Source organism: Atractosteus spatula, chromosome 2 (genome assembly GCF_055471065.1).
Source record: "Atractosteus spatula isolate fAtrSpa1 chromosome 2, fAtrSpa1.hap1, whole genome shotgun sequence".
Taxonomy (NCBI): Eukaryota; Metazoa; Chordata; class Actinopteri; order Semionotiformes; family Lepisosteidae; genus Atractosteus; species Atractosteus spatula.
In genome coordinates this window covers 53517213-53538390 of record NC_142707.1, presented here as the reverse complement: position 1 = coordinate 53538390, position 21178 = coordinate 53517213, and the positions used below count along the sequence as shown (strand labels likewise).

At 35.3% G+C, this 21178-nt stretch overlaps 1 protein-coding gene across 2 annotated transcripts in view; it reads left to right on the top strand.

The window, feature by feature from the left end:
- Positions 1-21178, top strand: part of ldah (lipid droplet associated hydrolase) — a 110849-nt gene that overhangs the window by 43823 nt on the left and 45848 nt on the right. For both annotated transcript variants that reach the window (XM_088909711.1, XM_088909712.1), the window contains one exon: positions 20409-20578. In XM_088909711.1, coding sequence (XP_088765837.1) covers positions 20409-20578 — 170 coding nt within the window. The remainder of the gene's footprint in view (positions 1-20408; positions 20579-21178) is intronic.

Sequence of the window (21178 nt, the reverse complement as noted above, 5' to 3'; positions counted from 1 at the left end):
AAATGTCGATATTTTGGAAGTAGAATTTATCTACTGTGATTGTTTAGTGTTTTTTCAAGTTGTTTCAGAATAAAATAAAAAACTGTCTGAGAAGTATTGTAATAACTAGTGCTTTGTACAATTTTTTTCTGACAGGTTCCCATTGTAAGTAACTTACTGAATTCTCCCGCAGTTTATTTCAGCTACAGTGAAGAACATAAGAAGGGTTACAGATGGCAGGAGGCCATTCAGCTCATTAAGTCTGTTTAGTAGTTTGTGCTGTAGTTAATTGATTCAAGGATCTCATCTAGCCATTTCTTGAAAGAAACCAAGATATTGGTTTCAACAACCTGGCTCCCACACACTAAATAAAACTAATATTTTACTCCAAAATTTTGAAAAAAATATAAAATTATATTTGGCTAATACTACGCAATTGCAGATAAGTACTGTAAATATGCTGTAATAAATTATGCTTATTTAGACTAAATTGAGGTGTTGTGCTTCAGCAGTAGTATAATCATCTATAATCTGATATGTCAAGTGTGTTTTGCCTGTGTTTTAATAATGGAAGTAAACTGATGCATGCATTTCTATACTACAAGCATCACCAACACAACTGATCTGAGCATCATATTCATCTACAGTATTCCTTGAATGAAGTAATTGTGATTCAACAATATTGCTGGGTAGCTTCTTTCATACTCCCACAACTCTTTCTGTAAAGAAATGCCTCCTGTTCTCAAATTTAAGCACACTTCAAGCACATTTAAGCACCCTTAGTTTCTACTTGTGATATCTGGTTCACGTTACACTTTTAATTCTGGAGAAGTCCATAGGATTTGACTTTGTCAGTGTCTTTGTCAAATGAGTGGAATCAGGTCCCCTTGTAGTCTTCTTTGCTCAAGCCTGAAATTATTCAGTTCAGTTGAATGATTGAGTAGGATGATATTTGAACCTGGGAAAGTACATGGTTTCTCTTCTATGGATTGATTTATGATTTAAAGTTAATGCATCTTATAGATAGACAGTTATGTGTGATGTGTTCCAAGCTTTTGTAACTTGCTGTGCATCACAAGTGACATGAAGAAAAAAAAATGCAGTATACTGTGTGTTGGTTGTTAAAGTGGTAATATCAGAGTCCAAAAGCGCATAAGAAGGTTACAAACAAGAGGGGGCTTTTCCTGTTCTTGGTAATAAATTCCACATAGTTTCCACTTATTGTCTGTTTTGGGTCTTAGTCCCGTTTTAACAAGTACTTGTGTGTGTGCAGCAGCATGTTTATGAAAGTGTGTCAAATAACAGACATTTAAAGCATAAGCCCTGTAAGGCCGTGCTGTAATGTGCTGAAAAAAGGGTTTTACTAGTGATAGTTACTCTAGTACTAGTTCTCTAGTACTATAGTTGACAGGTGACTAGTTATTCTTTGTGGGTGATGGGGCACAAAGTTCCATAAGAAAATCATACGCCCACCACACTGAGTACTTTTAAGTCTTGCCTTAATCTTGCTTTTTTCAGTAAGACTTTTCATGATTGTTTTATCTTCTATATCTACTTTGATTTATTTTATAATTATCTTGCATTTTATTGTGTTACATAATGTACTTTATATGCTTTGTAAAGAGCATTACATTTATTGCTTTTAAAGGTGCTACATACTGTTGATTAAAGTGAAATATGATGCCTAACACAACAGTATTACCTCAGAGTATTTTGCAGTAGCAGGATTTTCCCTTATCTAGATACAGTACAGTACAATCTCTCTTTGGCAGAAGGCATGAAAAAAAGAAACATTTTCACTGTAAATTTTGTTCATGTTGTGACAGCAGGTGGCAGTAATTGATTGAATTGTTTCTTTTAAATGACAAAACTAGCAAAGTCTTGTACCAATTTTACACTTAATTTGCTTTCTTTGTTGAAACTAGAAATAGTATATTTTCCATGTAGACAATTTAATATAGATTACCAATTTATTCTAGAAGTACAGAATCTAAAGTATTTTACTCTCTTTAATAAAAATATTAGAATTTGTCTGTCTCCATACTAGAAATGGGATCCTTCTTTATAGATTTATACAATTAATTTTAAACTTTAATGAAATATCTCCAGTAGTTCTTTATGGAAATATATTTTTGGAGATAAATTGTAGGTTGCAAGACAGTGATCTACATTATATGAACAAATAAAAGTAAACATATTTGCAGATATATGGCTCTGAAGGTTTTGAACTATTGTCCTAAAGTTGAGCTGTGAAATAGGCTTAAGTAGACTGCAGTTTTACACCATCAATAACTTGCTGTCTGTGTTAAATATAATAGGAATATGTAATCAAGAACTATTCAAAAGGACAAAAAATACTAAATCTAAATCTAAAGAATGTAAAAGGCAACTGCAGTCTGTATGCATGTCCCATCTTAAGGAGTATAATGTAAGGATGAAGAGAACTAGGATGTAAACTGACTGGATGGGGAAGTTGAGCCAAAGTGTCTTTTCCTGTTCCTGAAGTGTCAGTATGTAACATTACAGTATATTCTGCTGTAAAGCACTTCAGACATTTTTACTGTGCTCTGTACGTGGGAAAGACATTACCTAGCCCTCACCTGAAAATGTGAAATTACATGCAGATGTATGAAATCTAAACGTTGCCTGCCTAGGATAATCTACTAGATATGACTCCACATTCTGTTGAAAGCCAGGTGGAAACTGTCCATTTCGGCCAAAATATCCCTTACCACATACTGTGAAAAGCTAATCTTTTTCAATAATGTCCGTTGTGAGTGTTATAACAGAATTGAATCCTGTTGAATATATGATTAATTGGATAGAATTTATTAAATTTATTGTAGTATTCACGCTACTAAACACAGGCATTTTGATCTACAGATGTATAAAATATAATTGACTTTTCTGTTGTTTTGTTTTCTCATTATATGGTCTTGTAACATTTTTAGGATCATAAACAGGCGTGTTGAGCTTCTGAGTGTGACTGGAATGTTGTGATATGCTTATCATAACCCTTCACGGTGGGATCCTCACACTTGTTGATTACAGAGATAGTATCAACCAAAAAGACAGAAAACTGAGACAAACAGACAACTTTTAAAACATTCCTGATACACACAGTATTGGTTAGCTTATCATAAGATTGATAAATATTAAAAAATGAAAGGAGGTGGTCCTAATTTAAGCCAGCATCATTATGAAACTTCATTACATGGGTCATACTTTTATTATGAACACATGATAAACTCTTTTTAAAGAATTAGAGTCTGAAATTAGATGTATTAAGGCTGTTCCCAGAGGCATTTAATGAAATTTAGGACATGTGTGTCATGCTTCAAGAAAGAGCAAGTATGATTCTGACCTTGACATTTTGTACCATTTCATCGACATCTGCTCTTGTTCACCGAAATATTAATAAGGTTTGTTCTCTGAGCAAACTTTTTGGATCTGCTCAAGTGTACAATCACAAGAAACCTTACAAAGTTGCGAGTCTGCAGAAAAAAATAAATAGATAAAACAGAACCATGTAAATGCAGACTATTCCAAATCAGAATGAAAAGGACGCCGTTAATGATGGCCAAATTATAAGTAGACTAACTGAAACAGTTGTCCTCAAGGACAGGTTATTGTATGAGTACGGTATATCAGAATGTGTTTTGTCACTTGTCACAAAACTGTTGAAAGCTCTGCTGATATTGAAGTTTTCAAAATATGATGCATTATTTTAGTAAAAGAAAATATGGCAGGATTTCTTAATGTTCAGCTGGCTGTTGTCTCAGATTCCTTGATTGGTTTTGCAAGTGCATTGTTTTTTTTTTCTTACTCTGAATTTTGTAAACATGCAAATCTCTTGTATGGACTTAAGAGCATGTCTTTAAAATGTGAACAGGACTGGGGTTCATAGAGATTGCATTCACCCTTCAACCAGGTGTCCAGGTGTCTTTATTTCATATTTTAAATAATTACAATGCTTATTTCAAATGTATTATTATATTTGCATATATCTTCCACTTAACCCTTCATCCCCTCCAGGATGAGTGTACAACTATAAATGTAGGTTTACAGTCAGTTTTTATTCTTTGTTTTACGTAGTAAATGTCATGGGTGAATAATTCATCCTATTTACACATAATGAGTAGTAGTGGTCAGGGCGCTAGACCATTTCAAATTACTTGACAGTGTACTACTTGGCAAACTACTCAGATTGCTCAAGTAAGTGCTCTGATGTATAAATGGATTATAATAATGTCCAGCATTGCATATACTGTATACTGTAGCACATTTTATCATAAAGGATCTCAAACCACTTTCGTATGAGCCATTCTGTACAAAAAATAGTGTGGTTTGGGTAGAGAAGTTAGAATTGGATTAATAGGGAGCTTTAGAAAGTCCAGATCCAGATTGTAATTTAGGTATTAATTCAGATTTATTACACCTGCTGCTACAAAGTGCCAAGGGATCATTAATGGCCAGATAGTAAGGATATTGATTTAGTGGTACATTCTACAGCATACTGTCCCCAATCCCCACAGTACTGAGGCATTGAACTTGGAAATTATAGACCAGAGGCAAGAGTAACAATTACTGTTCTTCCAGCACTACTTCAAGCAACTACCTAGTTTTCCTTTAGAGAGGTCTCCCATCCCAGTACTGGCCCAGCCTTGCTTAGCTCCTGAGATATGATGGGACGAGGCTGCAAGGCTGCCAGTTGTGTGTTCTCCAGGCTGCATTTGTAAATGTAAATTGACCTATCTGGTTAAATCAAGTTTAAAACAATGAACCCAGCCAATAACAAAAAGCAGTAGATTTAGTTATGAATATGAATAGCTTGTTTTGACTGTATTAGCATGTTCATAAGTACACCTTTTCAGTCTTTAACACTTTTGCTTCATTGTAGCTCAATTAATGTTGGAATATTATGCACATTAATAAGAGAAGTACAAAATTCAAGTTCTGTAATTAAATCACTTAGTTCAGCCCTTATGTCTCAGAAAAGCGTCAGACCTTCTTACACTAGGCTCATTTTCATATTGTGGCTCTGTCTTTGGGACTGAGGTAATTAGCTATTAACATTTCTGAAAGGTTACATTGATTTGTGCTTGTTTAAGATTATATTCAACGTCAAAGGTAACTTTTCATGTTCTCTGAAAAAGTGAGCCAGCTGCATAAGAGCACAATGATACTGGGCACAGAAGAGGCTCTATAGCATTAATAGGGTTTTCCGATAACCTTTGATGCTTCTGGTAAATTTAAATAGTGGCAGTGATTAACAGTTAGTACAAATTAAAATCAAAATCAAATCTTCAGTTTTGGAAAAATAAACAAAAGCAAAGAGTCAAGTATTTAAGTTTATATTTAAAATCTTCCAGTGGAGTGACTGTTCCTGTGGTGGAGCAATTTGTGCTTGATGTTTTTGATTACAGCAAAAATATCTCTTAATACAAACATAAGGAATATTTCACCCTTGCCAATGTCAATAAGTCTTTCAGGTCAGGGTTTCCGCCTCCTGGGCAAAATTTCATTCATTTTGTCAAAAAGAGTTTGCAAGGCTGCTGCTGAAAAGCAACTTTCCTCTTTGATATGACTAAATTGCCCTATTAATGTCCAGACTAGTAAAGCATTCGTTCAAAAAATGTTGTTTTCCCCTTGGTAGACCAGCCAACGTTTAGTTCCATGGCAAATATATATTAATGAGACATTTTTTGCCTTGTTTCTGCACCCAATTAACCTGCCCCTTCAGATCAGCTTATTTACTTATTATGAGACTTTTGAACCTGGGATTCTGGTGACCACTTTACACATCTTTTAAACCATAAAGGTACACAACAAATTGTGAGAACCTGCTAAAATAAAACTACATACAACCTAACCATGTTTACTGTAATAGATTTTGAAGTCTTAGTTCATCTTTCCCCTTCAGTTTTTTTTTTAAATGTGGAACGTGATCTAAATTAGACTGACTGACAAATCACTAAAATGACACTTGTTCATTCTGATTCACATTAATATTGCTCAAAGGTGTTCATGCCTTTTAATTCGCAAGATACATTGACATATTCTTCAGTTCTCTTATACACCTATATCAGATACCTTTTAATTTTGGGGTACAGCGTTGCAATGCATCATGGATATTAAAATATAAGAAAGGACACATATGAGAGGAGACCATTCAACACATACTGGGCCTTTACCTTTCAATAGTAATAGCTTCAAAATGTGAGGATCTCATCCAGACATTTCTTAAGGGACCACAGATGGTTGGCCAGTCTGTTCTACACACTTGGAACGATCTGTGTGAAGAAGTGTCTCCTACATTCAGTCCCAAAGGTATTTCTTCGTAATTTCCATGTGTGGCCTTGACTCCTTGCTTCATTTGAACCAAATAGATTAATCACTTTTTGATAGACTCTGCTCTGCTCGCTGAAAGACTTAATTCCACTTTAACCTCAGCAGTGTTCAACTAGTTTGTGATGCCACTAGGGGCATCCTGGTCACAGTCAGCATGTGACCCTGGCTCGAACCTTCAGTCGTAAAGCTCCACCTGTGTTTGAATGAATGCCTTTACCTTTTAAGCCGTTCAGGAGTCCTGATTAATTGCTTTTTGATAGGATTTATTTCATGATACATCTGTAGTATTACCCCTTGCCAGCTGGTGCAAAGGTGAGCTGAAACAGATGCTACATATTTTTATTTTACCCTTGAGTGTTTTTACTCTTGTCTCAGGGTGGTGACTATACACAGCACATATAAAACTTTTTTTTTTCCCCCAGTTGTGTTTCCGAAATAATTTACCAACTTTTGAGTGTATCTGTTTTTATGTTCTGAAAAGTATGAGGCACATGAATCTTAAATGCAGAGCTGATGTTTAGATGGTCCGTTTCTTACAGCAGTAGGTAATTAAGATGAAATCTTCTTTCGTTTCACCATTTGTCTTATTTAAACGTTTTTATGCTCAGCATGTTACTTTAATTCATTTCTATTAGTGCTCGCCATGCTAGTTTGATTTCTTTAACACATAGAAAATCTAGTAAAAAACACACACAGCACACATTTCTTACACTTTTTCAGAGACTTAAATCGTTCAGCAGCCTGCTCTTACATCCAAGCAGACCTGGCAAAAAGATCACAATTTTTTGTGGAGGATTTGCCATTTACTGGTCTTTATTGTCCCATTAATCACAATTTGTAATTGTTTTGTTTTTCTGTTATTCCCAACCCTCTTCTCCACATTTCACTTGTTGTGTGTAGCCAGGTTTTTGTCGGATGTTTGAGAATTCAAGTTTCATATCTGTACAAATTTGGAAATATTCTGTATATAAAGAGATTTTAATTGACCTCAGTGATGTCCCTCTCATCTAAAAATGTTGGATTTTGTACTATTTGTTAGGGCTCTCTTATTATTGCTGCAACAGTAATCGTGAAATATCTATTATATTACATACCAAAATAAAAATAAACAGACATAGCTTTTGTTGGCCTTTACATAAAAAGGATTTAAGTAGTTCATTGATTCAGTCATTGAAGAGCTCTGGTCTGTCTGGCTGGAGTGTTGATCTGGAGTTACATAATGTGTTCTATTTCTGGGTGCACGAGAAAGCTAAATTGTGTAAGAAGTACCATCTTTTCAGGCTTGCTTATACTCATCTTTTGGAGCTTGCTTTGGGGAGTAGAACTGCAAGACTTAAAGCGCCTAGAAAACAGGTATTGCAGCTTAGACCATCATACCTGTCAGTTTCATTTAAGACAAGTAATGATAAATGATTCCTTTGTGTTCAGTAATATACAGTGTATGTGGAAAACGCCATCCATTGGTTTATCTCTCCAACGCCACTGTCTTTGTAACTTTTTTTCCTACTTTGATCTTTTACAACAGTATCTTAAATAGCAAAAACATGCTTTTGCCACAAGCATTCATTCTGTAATTCCAAGGTCACACAATTTAATTCCGTTTTGATCAGAAGCCATGTTTTTCCTTCCGGATGATTAAGGTATTGTATTGTACTTTATTTCCCAAAGAGGGTAACTGAAAGTGCTAACCAGTTCCTTATCATAAATCAGGGGCTCATGGTTAGGTATTGCTGTATTTTTTGATTAACTGGGTTTGTCAATTGAAAAAGAATGTCTAAGTGATTTGAATTATGAAAGTACATACTAAATGCGTAATTAGTTCTTTACATATCCTGTCTGTAATTTTTGCAGCATGTATAATGTGCTACTTGTTATGCACCTCTTATGGTCAACAGATGGTAGAGCAGACTTTTTTCCCTTCAGAAATGACTGTTAAGATGCTGAAAAGTGAAACTGTTTGAACTGCAACAGCTACTGCCCATCATGCCCTGTGCAATTTTGTCTTCAACTCCTGATGTTGGTTTTTCCTTCTCAGTTAGATATTCATCTCGGTGCAAATGAAAATATTGACACTTTTTCCATATGATTTTATGAAGACATGGGGTGAAATTCAAACAGTTCTTGTTGTTGTTAAGCTTTCGGGGTTTTCCTACATTTTTGTAAAACCTTTGGGATAGAACAGATTTTTTGTCACATATAATTTAGCTCATTCAAAGACACTTTATAAATTACATGAAAATATAATCTTTTGTTTACTTTCACTTTATCTTGGTTTAACTCTGAAATTATGTGTGTGTCAAAATATGCAGAATGAGTACTTTTTTTTTAGCTTTATAAGGTTTCATCTGGTGGAAATTTGTTTTGAAAAGCTTTGAAGACTAAAGCTTTAATCTCTGAGATTTCCACAGCAAAAATCTTCTGTTCTTCCCCCCTTACCACCGATAAACATGTACTGTATTTGTACAAGTAAGTACTTTTTTTTCAGAATGACTAAGTCAAACTTAATTATACTACTTTTGAAAATTTGCAGATTATGGCTTATGAAAGTATTATGATTACAGAAGACACTGGACAAAGCAGTTGATGAAAGATTAACCTATAAATTATCAAGAATTAATGGTTTTCCTTAGCATCTGAAACACAGAAAATAGAGTTTAATCTTAGTGTGTGCAGTGTAAGCATGGACCTTTATTTCCTTAATAATAAAACTTGTAGCATGGATAGCGGACATTAGGGAACATGACTAATTATATTTAATATCAGTAGGCCAAATGTGTTGTGTTCTGAGTACAGAAATTAATAGGGAACAGACAGTACTCCCTACAGTACAGTAATAGACAGTACAGGACTCCTCAGTTTTCCCTTGTCATGTTCCATTGGAGGAGCAAAAGTCATTAGCAACTTCTGAAGTCTATTGTTGTTTTTTTTAATAATCTTAATCATGTCTTTCTTCAGATGTTACCTACTGAGTGTGTAGTGTTTGTACTTCACAATTCTTACTTTGCAAACGCAATGTAAGTTTTTTTTCTATCTTCCAAAAACCTTTTCTAAAGACGTCTTTGTTGTTTTTTAATATTCATTGACCAGACCTCCATATCGTATTTCAGTTGACATCTGTCCTGTGCATTCTGCAGTTTCATTGTTACATCTCTGGACTTGTATTGTGTGCTCAATATTTTTTTTTCCATTTTAAAAAGTTTTCAACAATGCATAGATGAGAACAACAAGAAGACTACAATGCACATATGTTTCTCTAGGTAGTTTCCAGCTCTTTGGAAAACCCCATCTGACTTGAGTATTCCTAACCAAACTGCATCATCTATTTTTTTTCCGTATTTCGCTTCATGCCAAGCTAGTGCATTATTACCTAAATGTATTTAACATTTTACAGATCATTTCTTTAAAACAGTGATCAAATTGCTATTCTGTGAGCTGTGCCATTTTAAATTCTAAGAGGATATTTACTTAACATAAAACTTAGTGCTTGCTGACACAGCCATTTTTAAAAGGGTTTATAAAAGGAAAAACTTGGTGCAGCTTGGTGTTCGTGCTGTAGGAACTGAGTTCTTTGGGTTTTCACAGGGATTAATTGGGTGGTCTTTTCAGGAGAGTTATTAGAAAGAATAAATGTAGTTAATGTTTTAATGGTTTGGAGCTGGTGAACTAATATTGGCCCCTCTGTAAAGTTAAATAAACAAAGTGTGTGGTGTAAGAGGACTGAGACTCTATGCCTTGTAGTCTTGAAACCTGGGAAGAATGAAACTCCAAACACTGAGTTAAAAGAATGAGGTAGTTAAAAATGTGGCTAATGAATTTTGTGGTGATAAAGGAAATCCTTGAAAGTATTCTAAAACTGATCAATGCCAGGCTTTACTAGTCTAAGTTTAGCTGTGCCCTGTCCTTGTAACAGGAAATGTACACCTGATTAAATTTAATTGCTGTTTGTCTTGATTTTCTATTCAAAAACGTGTTTCAGAATCACCGTTCCACTGCATCCTGCTTTTCCAGACTAATCCTAAAAGACTCATGACACTAAAATATTTAACACATCAAAATACAAATTAAATTATAAAAGGCCCTCCTGTTTTTAAATTGTGTCATGGTTACTGGATCCCATCCATGTTTGTATACTATTATGCATTTGCCTTATGTGTATTTTGTTGAACTACAAAGGAAACAAGTTTTTCATTATAATATTCATTATTATTATTATTATTATTATTATTCAGTTAAATTTGCTTGTTTGTTCCATGCCAAGAAAGTCAGGATGGTAGTTTTTTATTGGACTGCCAATATAAGTCTGTCCAGTTCTTAGAAGATTAAAATCTGTGTTTTAGTGTTGTTATACTATATTATTATGCTTTTAAGTGTTAAGGGCTATCTTTAACCGATTAGAATATTGCTCATTTTAGTTACTCTTGTAACATAGATAACTGAATGCTTTGGGGTGAGATACTGCAGCTGTCTTTATAAGTAATGTAGCTTATTGCTTGACAATTCTGCTTAAAACTTGAATTATATTATTACTGATTCTGTAATAACAAGCAGCAACATAACCCATTCCCATTTAAAAAATCATCTTTAAGAACAGCAGGTATTTTCAGATTTTGTTCTCATATGATATTTTTTATGGATAACATCTTTACCTTTTGACATTTCAGTGGGTTTTGTGCAGGATTCAGGATGCTTACAGATCAGTTTCTCCCGAATGACAGTGGTATGTTCACCAGCTGATACCATCCCCTCTAATTAAATACAGCTGGCTACATGCAGCAGCCCTTAAGAATTTAATCTGGAGAAAGCGGAGGTCAGGAGAAACAGTTTGCTTGTATCTTTTTTGACCCTTTCCCCCTGGGCTGTATTTATCATTAGTGTTGGATGGATTATGTGTGGGGGGTTATGTGCTAATGGGTTTGCACACCTACTTTCATTTTTTTACTTCTGTGAGTATTAGATATACAGGTGAGAAGTATAGTCTGCTGTATTTCATCTGCAGCAGGACCAGCTATTAAGTATGTGCTTAAAAGCCTCCATATTGCAAAGACTGTTTTTGAAGCAAAAAGCACGAAGATCAAAGTACTCATCTTATGTAGTAATCGTGTAAGATAAGTCTTTGATTATATCATTCTATATCAGTGGCATTCAAGATCACTTTTGTGTATTAAATTTAGAGAATTGTGCATAAATGAACAAAAAGTGAAATACATTCTATATACAAAGGTTCGACAAATCTCTATATCTACCAACCATGTTGCCAATAGGTAATCAGTGATACAAATTTGTAGTTTTCTTATCATTTCTTATGTTATGTTGGTACAGTTTAAGAGTTTACCAACATATAAACACATAAAACACGTAAAATTCTGTTGGGTTTCTGACCACCCTTAAATTAAGCTGTTTTTTTTAGAAAAAAAGAAAATGGAGTATTTTTTAAGACAGGTTGTAAGAAAGTGCCTGGCCTCCTAGGATACCTTTGTTAAACTGTGTAGAAACCAAATTAACTCATCAGTGTGTGATGGTCCAGCTGACCTAAATGAACAATAAATTATTGTGCAAATTGGAAATGGTTCCTCTTCCACCTGTTCAGTACAGGAAAAAGCAGCCTGAAAGAGAGAGAGGGGTAAATACATCATCACATTTTCCAGGGAAATTCAGCAAAGCAAACTTTCATGCCAAGTCAGCATCACAATCATCACATCAGTGAATTTTTCAGAGGTGTGTTAAATCGTAACAGTCAGCAGTACAATGCAAATAAAAAAATAGGCCAAAAGTAAAATTTAATTTAAAATGATTGAAAAATACATTTTAGGTTTCTGCCAACAGGAGATGACGTTTTTGCAGCTTTCAGCATCATATCTTGACTAAAGCACACCATCAGAATTAAATGCACCAAAGTTGTTCAAGTCTATTGTGCAGATTATATGATCATTCAGTCTCAGCAATAGAAAATACATTTCTCGATAAATAAAAAATAAACTTTCATGCTTTAAAAATAGCATCAAGTACCTTGAATCCTGGGTACACTCTCATTGTACTGAAGCCACCTAAAGCACAAATGTAAGTTAAATGTGCAAAACTTTGGTCAGATCACCCAGCCAACATCACAGCCTCTCTACCTTTAACAAAATGGGACAATGTATTCTCATGTACTATAAAACTGAAACCAACAGGCAAGAAATGTTGTTTTCAAATTTTAATTGACAAACTCTAGGCTGAATCTGAGAGGTTATTGTGTAAGTAAATCAGACCCACAGTGTCAGCACTTAGCCTTTTTTTTTCCCATGGTTTAACTTTAGTAGGTTTGGTAGGAGACTTGTGAGCATCCAGTTTTACTGCTCTGTAGGGAATGGCTTTTTAAATTATTGCACCTATTAACCTGTTTCGGTGGAGAAATATGGAGTAACAACAAACAGTCAGATGGTGTTTTAATGGCTTCCCTTGTGGAAAACTCTTTAACACCACAGAGCACACACACAGGCATTTTTTTTGTCACTTAGCTTTGGTCAGATTTAGCCAGTTAAAAACATTCTATTTTAATTTGAATATTTGCCCCTTAATCTCAGTGCCCCAAATATTACTTATGAGAAATACAAGCTTGCATGTGTTTGTTACATACTGCATGCACTGGTAAATGCGCAGTGAACATCCACAGACAATTTTGGAAGTCTTGTTCCGTAAGGCACCACTGACAACCACTGGGAATGTGTCAGGTCATACTTGATTTGTTATCAATGATTGTAATTCTGAGCAACTGCAGTGTGCACAAAGACTTCGATAAAGGCTATATTAGAAGATTATCAAGATTGCTTGCTGCTTTATTAAGTGAAACTGTTCAATTGTTTGAGCTTATGCACAATACTAGAACCAGGTCATTAATGTGCCCTGCCCAGTTTTAAGCAGGGCTATTATTTTCGCTTGCAGTGACCAATAGATCGTAGTCTGTGTTTGTCTGAAACATTGAAATATGAAAGATTCTCATCTGTTTCTACTATTCTAGGATCCATTCATTTGATCCTAAATATTTATGTTTGATTTGTTTCTTGTGGGCAGCATGGTGGTTAGCAGCTAGCACTGCTGCTTCACAGCTCTTGGATCCTGGGTTCAATTCCAGCCTGTGTGGAATTTGCATGTTCTCCCTGTGGTTGCATGGATTTTTGCCAACTGCTCTAGTTTCCTCCCACAATCCTAAAACATGGCTGTCTAGGCATCTCTGAATTATCCCCGTGTGTGTGAGGCTATGTGTGTATAAACCCTGTGATGAAGCAATGTTCTGTCTAAGAGGGTGTATGTCCATGGTCAGCCAGGTTAAATTCGGACTCGCTACAACTGTATTGGATTAAGGAGTTTCTGAAATGCATATTTTTTAGTTTGGCTTTTTTTTTGGTTGCATGTGATGTATGAAAATATCTCTTACATTAGTTAAACTGCTCTTTATCCTGAGCGGAAACGTGTTCAAAGGTTTTGTTAGAGTCAGCTACAGTGTTCTGGTCAATAAATTCTCACATCACAGCTTCACTTGATCTGATGCAAACTGCACGTCTTGCATTAGTCCAGTTTATTTTAAGAGGCTCGATGAGCTGTTTCTCGCTTGTTTACGGATTAACAAGATTCTCAGGTTGCTTTTTGAGCAGGCTCTTTGGTGCTGCTTTAATTGATAACATCCCCATAGACAGATGCTGTCAGGGAACACTTGCAAAAAGGAGATGGAAAAAAAAAACAGGCACTACATCTTTCATGCTGTTGATTATTCAAAACTACGCTGGTCAGTAAAATTCATTTTCTTTGAGGGATGCCTACTGTCCTGTCTTCAGTTCAGCTGAGACAGATGTAAACTTTGATGTGTAGAAATCAGAATGCATAAAACATTTATGAAGGATTTTGAGCATACTGAAACTTAATATCCTTAATGATCAATTCATGTTTTTCCTTCCAACTTTCAACTTGCAAAAACATGCTTCATAAGGTTGTATGTGAAACTAGGATGCTTTGCCTCTTTGTGCACAGTGCCTAATTGCAAAATATTTAACCAACAGTTTTAAAATGCCATAATCCTATCCAAATGTTTGTGGTAAAGGATATTTACTTTCATCTTCCTACAGTTCATCTGAAAATCTGTTTTGCACTGTAAGTCCATTTGTTATAAAGCAAACATGAAATAACTATAGCCTGGTATTATTAAACAGTTCATTTGCCCATTTACCAAAATTTTGAAAGTCTTCAGAGTAGTTAAATAAAATTATACTTAAAAATGAGACGAACAGCTGGGCATTTAATTTTCTGAGTGGAGGAACATAAAATCAATTTTATAATAATTCGTACCATATAAGGCACTTATAAAGTTTTGCAACATAATTGTTTAAAACAACTGTTAGATCTCATCCTTTTATACATATGTTGTATAAATGTGGTTTTGTATTTTCAAATCTGAGGTCGGAAATACAGCATGATTTTTTTTTCTTGGCATGTCTTCTGCTTCTAGTAATTTGAGTACACGTACTCAGAGAAAGAAGCTAATTAACCATGTTTAAAAGAATCCTAAGAACTATGCTCAAGAGTAAAAGGTTTAGTATTGGGTCAAGGATCATAAATCTTTGGAACCTCTATTCGGAAGTGTGCCCTAGTATTTCCTTAGAATTTCTCTTTACTGGGTACTTTTTTTCCTGATAACATTAAACACCACTGTATGAATTCCAAATGAGTATATACAAGAAACACTAGAAGCTGTCAGTGGTAGTTGTAAAGGGGATAAAAACGCTTCCAGTCTGTTTCTGGTAGTTTTCCTAAGCTGAATAGAACTAATGAACTTTCAGAAGCTAACCTAAATGTTTCTGAAGGAGTTTAAATTCCTCTGAAGACATAATACAAATGTTGTCTTGTTAAAACTAGGTTGCTTCTGTAGATTTTTAAACAATAACTGCATACAGTCATTTTTTTTTAGCCTCATGTTGTTTCTTCAGTTTTGCAAAGTCTTTTGCAGTTGCTATAAAACTTAAACATTAAGGACCTGCATTTCACTTTTTTAATATTACAAGGCTGGACAAGATGAGTGATTTTATTTTATTTAATGGTGGGGGGGGGTGTACTATTTTTAGTGTGAGTTTATTTAGTTATGAAGAATATATTATGCAGAAAATGTGCTGTAGTTTTGTTGAAAAAAAAATCACTAAAAAGTGTTGTTAATAGCACAATGCAGTGTAAGTTTTGATGATCAACAAATAGAAATTAAAACACTCTCAAAAAAGACACACACTGAAGCAGAACAAAGTATTTGATCAATCTGTTCTGTAACTATATCCTCACATTCACATAAGTAGTGAGGAACAGTTCTTAAAGGTCAAATGTGTGAGCATACACTGTTAATCACGACAGAGTAGACTGACCTGCCTTGTCAGTATGATCACTGCACACAGGCAGGAGAGCCATAATTTAGGAATAGCAATAATGTCTTTAAGGACCTATGAATCACTCAGTAAAATCATTTGGGTAGCAACAAACAGAGTGTTTTCCATTTAGCAAACTTTCAACTTGCAGACCTACTAATGGGCCAGCAAGGATCTGTTCGCAAGTTTGCTCCTTTAAAATTACAGTATGTGTTTAGGATATGGAACTTATCACACAATAAGGTGTGCATCAAGAAGGTCAGAGGTCAGAACCCCAGTTGTTTTGGGCTGCTTTTATTGCTTGTAAGCTAGAAAGGAGCTAATGAGGAATATAAACTGGTGCTGATGTGTCTGCCTATGCTTCAGTGTGCTTCCCACAGCTGGCGCCCAGTGAAGTCTATTGACACCTCCAGAGCAATAGTTTCCACTTGCATGGGCTGCCCAATGATTTTTTAACCTAACAGAATAGTCCATGAAATTGGAAATGTGTGTATCGTAATGTATGTCTCCAGAGTTATCCCTCGTCGTCTGTGTCCTTCACTAGTGACTCCTAATAATTATGGAATGTGTGGATATAACACAACATGAGAAAAGCCTAGGATGAAAATGGGAAATAAACATTTTGTGACCAGAGTCACAATATATGGCTATCTTACTAGGTACATTAAATTATTAGTCTTTTTTCAGACAAACTCAAAAATAAAATAATTGTTAATTTATAATAGACATTAAGGTGTACTTCAAATAATATTTTTTTATCTTTTTTATCTCTTCTCGCCTGTCTTGATTATTCTTTCAATTCTGAAACTTGAATTCCAAGTTTGTGTCTTGTCACAAAAGTTAAACACATTTCAGAGTTTCCCATTCGGGGGATTTCATAGATGTGTACAGATGCACACTGTATATATGAATTGGGACACAGAGACTCAAGCATGAGCCTTGGTTTTGATTCCAGCCTGGGGCACTTTCTGTGTGGAGTTTACATGTGCTCCCTGTGTTTATGTGGGTTTTCTCAGTGCCTTGGTTACCAACGACCTCCCAGAGAAATCCTGGTTGGGATAAATGGTGTTTTTTAAATTGTCTGTGTTTCACTGACACCCTATCATGGGACGCCTTTTGCCCTGTGCTTTCTGGGTTGCCACAGCCCTTACCAGGAATAAACTGTTTTCTGAGAATTGAAGAACACATGCAATACAGTAATTGGATCTTTTAAGAGCAGTTGGAGGGTCGGAATTCCTAGGGCTTTTCATAAAATATAATTTAGCCCCATTTAGAACTAATAAAAAATCAAGATCAAGCCTTGTAGTATTTTATTTTAATTTGGAATGCCTTCCAAGTTTAAAAGTATCCTTTTGAGGATGTAAAGCTGGAATTCAGACAGCTTATTACTAGGTATGCCAAAACACCAAAAATGTTTTTCCTCTCACAAAATGTTTGATGCAGGTTGTTCTTTTTTTTTGTAAAATGTGTGTTACACATCGGTCCTTTTGGTCTGCCACTTAAGAAAATAATGCTGAGGTTCTGTGGGGAATTTCGCAACCCTTGAAAGATAGGTTCGGAATGGAATAGGCGTTCTGTGTGATCACAGGGGGCTGAGACGTGCGCTGTGGAGTGAAGGTGTAGAAACGCTGTTAGACCTTGAATACTCAGATTGGAATGGCAGGATGCAGGGCATGGAGTTGGTTGTGAGCTCTGGGGTTTTGGTCAGTCTAAAAGGCCTGGGTTGTGTCAGGGCCTTTTTATATTGATAAATGAGCAGTAATTGCATTCCCACTGAAGAAATAAAGGCAGCAGCTGGCAGTGGGGTACCCATAAAAACCCTGTGATGACAGATTTACTAAACTATTCTGGGCATGTTTTTCTTCTTTCGTTAGTGTGAGCATAGTGGATTATTGGCTAAAAATGCCAAGTACAGTTTCCTCCGAACTACTGTTAACCTGCTTCCATAAAGAAAAAAAAAACTTTCGTTATTTTACATAGTATTTTCTTGTCTCCAAGACTATTGTGTCTTTCATCCATTCTTAATAGTAATACACCCTTTTTGTGTTTTAAAATGATTTAGAAGATTTGGTTAATATTTAACATTCTTCCCTATATTGAGCTTTTGTACCTGAACATTTGAGAATTGTGACATTCAGATTTTGTTAATAATTAATGATAGGACTAGCATAATAATTCAAATTCTATTACTCTCTTGCCATTAAATTCATATATTATAATTTTGTAATTAATGGCAACAGAGTAATATATGCACAATTTTGTATTGCTGTTGTGTGGTCATTAGATAACAGTATTGTTCATGTCTTTCTTAGTTTATACTCTTTGATAGTTTTAATTGCATTAACCAATATGGAGGGTCATTCTGCTGTTTAATAATCAGAGCTACTTAAATTAAATTGCATAGTCTAACACTTTCTTCTTTTCAATTTTATTGTACATGTCTAATTGTGCTGTACAGTTTTCCTTATGTATGTAAGTATGAATACTGAGTCATGGTTACAGATATTAATGTGCATAGCAGAACTTTGCTTTCACTTTGTTTTTTCTTTAACTCCAGAGACTATGTCCGTGACATTTTAGTATATCTCTTCTGCTAGTGCTATCACTTATTCTGGGTGAGGGCCAACACTGTAGGATGAATTTATTGCTTGGCTAAGAGTGTGGATTAACTAGTTATTCCCGCTACATTTTATGATAAGACAGCATGGGGAAAAATAAAACATTTAATTAATATGTTCACAAAAATACTGGAGTATATTCTCTTAGGAACAAGTAATAGGTTTATTCCATGCTGAAAAGAGAAGAGAGAAAACACAACATTTCGGCTGTGAAGCCTTCTTCAGGTGTGAGAAAGAAAGGGCAGACGGCAAGGATTAAATAGCACAGGAGAACAAAAGCTGGGAGAGTGGAGGAGGCGGGAGCAGGGGAGAGGCAGAGAGGCCACTCAGGAAGTGCAAAGTGGAGAGAGGTGAAGAGAGGTGTGAAGTCAAAACCTGCATGAGAATACTGTAGAGAAGATGACACGAAACGAAGTCGGTCATTGAGAGAAGGGGGATGATGTTAACCTAGTTTCAGGATGAGTTACCCACCTGAGCATATGCAGCAACCCACCTGAACATATTCTCTTAGGTTGCTTAACATAAAAACAATTTGAAGAACAAAAGAAAGGTTACAAAGGAGAGGGGGGAGCCCATGGGTCCAGCTAACCCATTTGATAAATCAAATTGCATGGTGTTACACAGTTGTTTCGGGATTGTCATTTGTTTTAAGTTCTCAGCGTTACTGTTCACCATTAGAATGACCTCTAACATGTTTTCCTGTCGCCAGCATTAATTTCCAACTCTGCTGTAACTTGCTTAAGCCATTTTTACATGCTAAGAACATTAGAAACACAAGACATATCCTTCAGAAGTTTGCTTTCAATGGCTTGAATTGAGAACTAGTCTCTGTGAAGGAGGTCTGGAATTATTTAGATATGGGGGGACTGGAATCTTTTTTTTTTACTGCTATGAATGTATGCTGGTTGTGTTGTATGTTGTATGTGAAACCCGAAAAGGGGCCCTCAAAGCTTTTAAGAATTCTTTCATACACGTGATCACTTAATTTGCAAGCTGATGATATTTCAAGTGGTGCTAAAGGAATGAAAATGGTGGTAAATTGTTATTTGATTATACAGTATATCAAGGTATGTTGCTGGAAACCCACTGCAACACTATCTGTATTACAGACATTTCTGCTCCTCCAGGATGTCATAAAGCTGACTTTCAGAAGAAGGACAGCGCTTGCTGAACTGGGTTTACTACAGTGTGTTGCCTGTTTTATGTCAAGTTGACCTTTATGGAACAAATCAACAAACAAAACAACACTTTAATCTGAGGTTTTTTAGGGTCTCTGAAGAATAATCCCACAGTTCTCATCCAGATGTGTGGGTTATTTGTTGTCAGTCTTCAAGCAACATTGAGAATAGTTGCTGGGCATGAACTGGAATGCAGCAATGCAAAAATGATTTTGAGTATTTTTAATGGAAGCGATGGTGACATAACTGTCAATAACATTGATTTAGAATAATAAAGGAAGTGCCAATAACTCAGGCTTCTAAACATGTATCTAACATTAGTGAGTATCTGGGTCAGCTGTATTTTATTTACGCTATGTTTTTCAAAAGTATTAATATGCAACATAGCAAAAAAAAGTGTTTTTTGGTAGAAAAAATGTGTTTTTATGATTATAATATCATGATTGCAACGTGAATAAACTGCTCATGACGTCTACTAGGAAAATGATAGTTATAAATTCCACAGACTGCTGTGGCATTACATGTATTCTTTATAATAAACCCTTGTTAGTCATTGAAAACAGTAGGCAGAATGCAGAAATTCATATTACTGTATTAAAATAGAATAATCATTTTTCTGCTGATGTTAAGGAACTTGTCTGAGGAACTTTCATTAATATATCGAGTATAATAATTGTATAGATATAATAATATATACTGTAATAAGTATATAATATATAATATAATAATTTATATTGAATACCTTATTAATTCTGATTTTGTTGTACATAAAAACACTGTTCTGATACAAATCTAAACTGTATGTATCAGAAATTATCAAGCATAGTTAAGGAATTTAGTTTGAAAGGCTAAAGAAACTTCATACATTGTGTCATCATGCCTTTTTTTCCATGCTCTGCCAGATACCGACACAATGGTGATAAAGGATGTCTTCGGGCTGAATGGGCAGATTGAGCACAAACTGGCCTTTCTGAAGCAACATGTTCCCAGGGATGTGAAGCTGGTGTTGATTGGCCATTCCATCGGGTGCTACATCATTCTGGAAATGATGAAGAGGGATCCTGGACTTCGGGTAGGGAGGTCTTATTCCTGTGCGTCTTTTTGTTTCAGTATTTCAGTAGCCTTACATCTTTGGAAATCTTTGTTCTAGGAAAAAGAAAGACTGGTTTCTTTGACTGGTTATCTAGTGGTTTTTTAAGTCATTGGCACTTCCCAATTGATACTTCTCAGCAGGAACAGTTTTCCTACTGTATATAAGTGAGAAAAGAAAAAAAAAGATATTCTGTTGTCGTTCTTTATTATAAACTATTACCTATAAAATTAAGTATTTTTATTGTCTGTAAGTCGCAGACTGAGTGAGCTTGTGTTTTGTACACCTGGTCTAATAAACACTATCTTTAAAGAGCCTGGCTCACAACCTAAAGGCGTTCTCCTTCCAGTTCCTGTGAACCAAAGCACCGCGTAAGGTCTGGCGTAGTGCATCACTCAGTGAATTTTAAATCCTTGCTCCAGCCACATTGCTTTGCTGAAGATTGCATGCTGCCAAGAAACAAACATAAATGATTATGTTCTATAACATATGATGTGCGATAATAAGAAACTCCTGTTCCCCTCAGTCTAGATATTTATTTTGGACTAATGGATTCCCTCATGGCTTTGGGCATAGAGGTAT